The 5,301-nt window shown below is 58.2% G+C and overlaps 1 protein-coding gene across 2 annotated transcripts in view; it reads left to right on the top strand.

Annotated features, from left to right (window-relative positions):
* TFEB (transcription factor EB) overlaps positions 1-4,942 on the top strand; it is a 6,458-nt gene extending 1,516 nt beyond the window's left edge. For both annotated transcript variants that reach the window (XM_007458200.1, XM_007458199.1), the window contains 6 exons: positions 284-361; positions 1,835-1,955; positions 2,046-2,102; positions 2,611-2,686; positions 3,308-3,455; positions 4,454-4,942. In XM_007458200.1, the coding sequence (XP_007458262.1) occupies positions 284-361; positions 1,835-1,955; positions 2,046-2,102; positions 2,611-2,686; positions 3,308-3,455; positions 4,454-4,942 (969 nt within the window). The remainder of the gene's footprint in view (positions 1-283; positions 362-1,834; positions 1,956-2,045; positions 2,103-2,610; positions 2,687-3,307; positions 3,456-4,453) is intronic.
* Positions 4,943-5,301: the final 359 nt, after the last annotated feature.

Genomic DNA, 5,301 nt, shown 5'->3' with positions numbered 1-5,301 from the left:
GAATGCCCAGCACACCTGCAAAGCCATGTCCTGACAGAAGGTATATAAAGCCATCTGCCTGGCCAACTTGGCTCCTTGGGAAGAGCCATGGCCTGGGCCTTGGGGCCTGGGGGACCTGGACAGCTCATCCTCTCTCTGGGTCTGTTTACTTCCCCCCAGGTGAGCAGATGGGGTGAGGTGGGCACCAAGGTCCCTTCAGGTCAGTGGCTGTCCCAGTGCCCCTTTTTCCCTGCCTTTCTCCGAGTAGGCACCCCCCAATATGGACTATTTTTTCCCCTTTCAGTTTGATGTCATCGACAACATTATGTGTCTGGACGATGTCCTGGGCTTCATCAATCCCGAAACTCAGATTCCCAATACGGTATTGCTGGCCAGGGCGGGGTGGGTGTGTCAGAGGGAGGGGCAGTGGCCCTACAGCGGCTGTGAGCCTGGAGAGAACTAGAATATCTCCTACAGAGATGAGAGTCACCTCCATCAAATCATGTGATGAGGGCCCAGGGTCCGGCAGAGCTGTGAATCCAGAGAGTGCACCTTAGCCTGCGCGCATGGTGGGGCTTGCGGGGAGAGGTGGCTGGGGAAGGCTTCCTGGGTCGGAGGTGGGGCAGGAGGCACTGGTACTGAGGGGAGCAGTGTGGCCCCAGGAAGGCCTGGAGCTGATGAGTTTCTCTGAGATATGCGGGCCCCTCTTCTACCAAGCCCAGGACCCAGAAAGCACAGGCCTGTGGCCCTCACTCCGAGGGGCAAGTGGTTTCAGGCTGGTTCGGTTCCCTCCCTCTGGCAGCCTCCTGGCAGCGTTAATGCTCTCTGGGCTTCCTGGGCAGAGGTGACAGGTCAGGTGGGAAGGGGTCAGGCTTGGAATCAAGAGGCCTCGATTCTGGCTTTGGCTGTGACTCTGGGAAGTCCCTTAACTGTTCTGAGCCCCTGGGGATGATGCCTTCTACCCACGGGCTGGTGGGAAAATTAGATAAGGCAAGAAATTGGGGGCTAGCTCTGCACAAGGGGGACAGGTACTTACACTGAGCAGGTGGAGTTGCAGGCGTCCCCTTCCCTTTTTTTTGGAGATCCCTGAACCTTAGCTGCTCACTCCTGCCCCTTGGGCCCCAGCCCATGCTGCTGAGAGAAGTCAAGGAGTCAGTCCTCAATCCCCGCTGCCTGGTGACAGTGCCCCGGGGCTCATCAGGAGTTGGCAGGGGCCAGTGGGTTGGAAACCTGCTGCCAGCAGGGGCATCAGGGGCTGGGAGGCCAGAGAGGAGGGCACAGCGTCTGGCCCCTTTAGTGGGGGCCAGGGTACCCTGCAGGGTTCTGGGCCTGTGATTTGCTCTGCGTGAATGTGTGGCAGGAACTGGGAAGATCTTTCCAGAGCTCAAACCTGTCCCGGTGGGGCCCCTTTAAACCCCCAATGGCTGCTCAGCACCAAGTCCCAGGGTCTCACCTGCCCTCCAGCGTCGGCTTGAGGCGCTTGTGACCTCATGCTGTGTCCTGGCTGCTTCCCAGCTCAGCCATCCCCCAGCCCATAGTGCCCTTCCTCACCACGCCCTCTGGAAACCTTCCAGAAACTCCAGAATAGATTAGGTGCCCCTCCCCTTGACTTCCAAAGGCCCTGGGGGAAATCCTCTCACCCACTATCTCCTCTCTCTCCAGCTGCTTCCCAGCGCTGGCTGGTTGCTCCTTGAGGGCAGGGGCTGCCTCTTATTCAGCTCTGGACTCTGCCCTGGGTGACCCCAGCACAGCCTCCCCCAGTGTCCCGGGGAATCCTGGGACGATGGGCCCTGGGGAGAGCCCCCCGAAGACAGGGGGCTGCTCATCGGGTACCCTTCCCCACCTCACCCTGCAGCTGCCCCTGTCCAGCAGTCACCTAAATGTGTACAGTGGAGACCCCCAGGTCACCACCTCCCTGGTGGGCGTCACCAGCAGCTCCTGCCCAGCCGACCTGACCCAGAAGCGAGAGCTTACAGGTACCAGCCCGCTGCTTCCCTGCGCCCCAGCTCCCGAGTCCTGCCGCTTGCCTTCCCCTCCCAGCTCCTCTCTCCTCTCCTGTTCTCCAGACGCTGAGAGCCGGGCCCTGGCCAAGGAGCGACAGAAGAAAGACAATCACAACCTCAGTGAGTCTCCCCAGCCCCTCTTCCTCCCCTCACCTGGGCTGGCTCAAAAGCCACTCTGACCTGCACAGCTTCTAGGAAGGATTCCCTACCCAAGGATTTAAAATCCTGGCATTGGTGTGACTGGGTTCAGCACAGCCCTCTTCCCGTCAGCCCTTTCTAGGAAGGGGTGGGAGAGGCGCTCCAGGGAAGAGATATTCATGAAATTCCCAGCACTTCAGAGGGAATGAGTTTATCAGATTGTTTTCTTTAGGGCGTGGAGTCTGGGAAGGAGTTCTGGGCAGTGGAGAGAGAGAGTCTTCCCTAGGCAGCTTCGCCCGCTACAGCCTGACCCCCTTAGCTGTGTCCGACCTGCCCCCCCCACGACCCCCTCACCCCCATAGAAATCCCATTTGGTTGGTCACCCATTACTTCCCAGAAGGACTAAGGCATCCCTGCTTGGGCTGGACCCTTCATCCCAGGTGGGGTCCTCATCCTCCTAATGGCCCCTCCTGGAATTTGTTACTTTTAGTTGAAAGGAGACGGAGGTTCAACATCAATGACCGCATCAAGGAGCTGGGAATGCTGATCCCCAAGGCCAACGACTTGTGAGTGGGTTTCCTGGAGGAAGGGAAGGGAGGGCAGCAGCTCACAGGTATTATCTGCTGGTTGCCAGGGGGAAGGGATGGGAAGAGAATCCCTTGGTTGCTGCCTTAAAGAGCTTATCATCTATTTGGGAAAGAAGATTCCTCCCTCCCCCAAATAAGGAAGGCTCAAGACAGAGGAGCAGATGTCCCAGAAGTGAGGGTGGGGTCAGGGGTACTTCCTGAAGGAGGAGTCATGCTGGAGTCATGCTGGGAAAGTTTGGCAAGGCCACAGGACTGGTGCAGAGGTGGTCCAGGGACAGGAGTAGTGAGAGTCAAGGATGACTGTGGGTGTGGGTTTTGGTGGCAGGAATGGGAGGCCTGGGGAAGGAGGCTGCTCCAAATTGCTTGGTTCCTGGGATTAGTGACGTGGGTGGTAGCACCACAGTTACCTGGGAAGGCCTGTTCTGTGCAGATGGAGATCAGCTTCCTTCATACGTAGGGGTTGGCTGGATCTGGGATTTGGGGCAAAGTTGGGAGAGGCGACATAAGCTCCGAACAGGGTTTTACTTCCACCCACTAAGCTCCTGGCAAATACCTGCCCCCTCCCCTGAACATGCACCTCTGATTCTGCCTGGCCTACAGGGATGTGCGCTGGAACAAGGGCACCATCCTCAAGGCCTCTGTTGATTACATCCGGAGGATGCAGAAGGACCTGCAGAAGTCCCGGGAGCTGGAGAACCACTCTCGGCGCCTGGAGATGACCAACAAGCAGCTCTGGCTCCGCATCCAGGTCTGGCCCCTGAACTTGGACTTCTTGGGTAGCTCTGACTCCTGACCCCTGGCCTGAGTCCTGACCCCAGGGGCAGTGCTTATACTTCTGAAGTTGGAGACATGGGGATGATGCCCATGAGGAGGGAGGACATATCAGTCAGGATGTTATAGCTTGGTAACAAACAATCCCCAGCAGCTTTAAGCAACAGATGTCAGTTGGAGGGCCTGTTCTGTGAGACCCTCATTCTGGGACCCAAGCTGACGGACAGGCACGTCTAGAGCTGGCTCTTAAAGCCTTGTGTCACCCTTAGGGTGACACTTGTCCCTTCTGCTCACATTTCCTCCATCAATGCAAGCACATGCCTATACCTAACGTCAAGGGGGCAGGAAAGGGCAAACCTACCCCTGTGGGAGGCAGAGAGCTGGGACTTTATGGTGGGTAATGCTAAGAATCACCACAGGGGACAAGAGAAAGAACAAAGGCTTGGGAGAGTCCATCCTACCACCTAGAGCTGCCTAGTCCTGGCTCTGTGTTGAAGGCCTCTTGTCCTCTTTGGACCTGAGGCTGGTCACCTATACAAAGGGCAGCTGGACTACAGCTTAAAATTTTTCTATTTCTTATGGTAGATAATACAATTCACATTACAATCCAGCACACATAGCCATACTCAAAGTGAAAAATCAAAGTTTCATGAAAGAACCCTCATCCTTAATAGATGAAGTGCATTCTGACAGTTTCTCATCTAGTCTAATCTAGGCAAGTCTATTTCAATTAAAAAAATAGAGAGCTGGTCTAAGGCTCACTGTAGTGGTTTCCCAACCCACTCATGAGTTGCGACTTGTAGTTTGAAAAGACACTGGTCTAGATTCTAGAGCTACCCTGTGCTTCCTCCCAGCTGAGACATTTTGTGGTCTTGGGTGCCACAAAGGGAGGGGCAAGGGCTGCAGCGGAGGTGGGGGGCGGGCAACGGGTGCCCACGGGTGTGCGCCTCCAGCCTCTGTCTGCTGCACCTGCAGGAGCTGGAGATGCAGGCTCGAGTGCACGGCCTCCCCACCACCTCGCCCTCGGGCATGAACATGGCCGAGCTGGCCCAGCAGGTGGTGAAGCAGGAGCTACCCAGCGAGGAGGGTCCGGGGGAGGCCCTGCTGCTGGGGGCCGAGGTCCCCGACCCTGAGCCACTGCCGGCTCTGCCCCCCCAGGCCCAGCTGCCCCCGCCAGCCCAGCCAGCCCAGCCACCGTCCCCATTCCACCACCTGGACTTCAGCCACAGCCTGAGCTTTGGGGGCGGGGGCAACGAAGGGCCCCCGGGCTACCCCGAACCTCTGGGGCCAGAGCATGGCTCCCCGTTCCCCAACCTGTCCAAGAAGGATCTGGACCTCATGCTCCTGGACGACTCACTGCTACCACTGGCCTCCGACCCCCTCTTCTCCACCATGTCCCCCGAGGCCTCCAAAGCCAGCAGCCGCAGGAGCAGCTTCAGCATGGAGGAGGGCGACGTGCTGTGACCTGGGCCACGGGGGTGGGCCTGGGGTTGGGAGAGCCAGGGCCACCTCCCTCCCACCCTCCAGCCTGTACTTGTGTGTAAAGTAGCCCCTGCCTCACTCCGCCCTGCTGGCCCCCTGTTTGGGCTTAGTGCCCTTGGCAGTCCACGGGGTCGGAAGCCCCCCACCCAGGGGCAGCCCTCTTGATGGGGCTGGGCAGAAATAGGCCTTCAGCCTGGCTCCCGGAGGTGAAATCATGAGGGTGAGGGAGGATACAGGGTGTGCTGGAGGTAAGACGAGGTCCTACCTTCTGAGCCTGGTCCCCCCCACCGATGAAGGAGGACTCATTGGAACCAGGGGTCCAGAGGTTCCTTCTTGGAGGC

This window comes from Lipotes vexillifer, unplaced genomic scaffold (genome assembly GCF_000442215.2).
Source record: "Lipotes vexillifer unplaced genomic scaffold, Lipotes_vexillifer_v1.1 scaffold4, whole genome shotgun sequence".
NCBI classification, from domain to species: Eukaryota; Metazoa; Chordata; class Mammalia; order Artiodactyla; family Lipotidae; genus Lipotes; species Lipotes vexillifer.
The sequence above is the reverse complement of the archived record's forward strand: the minus strand, read 5'-3'. Positions and strand labels throughout refer to the sequence as shown.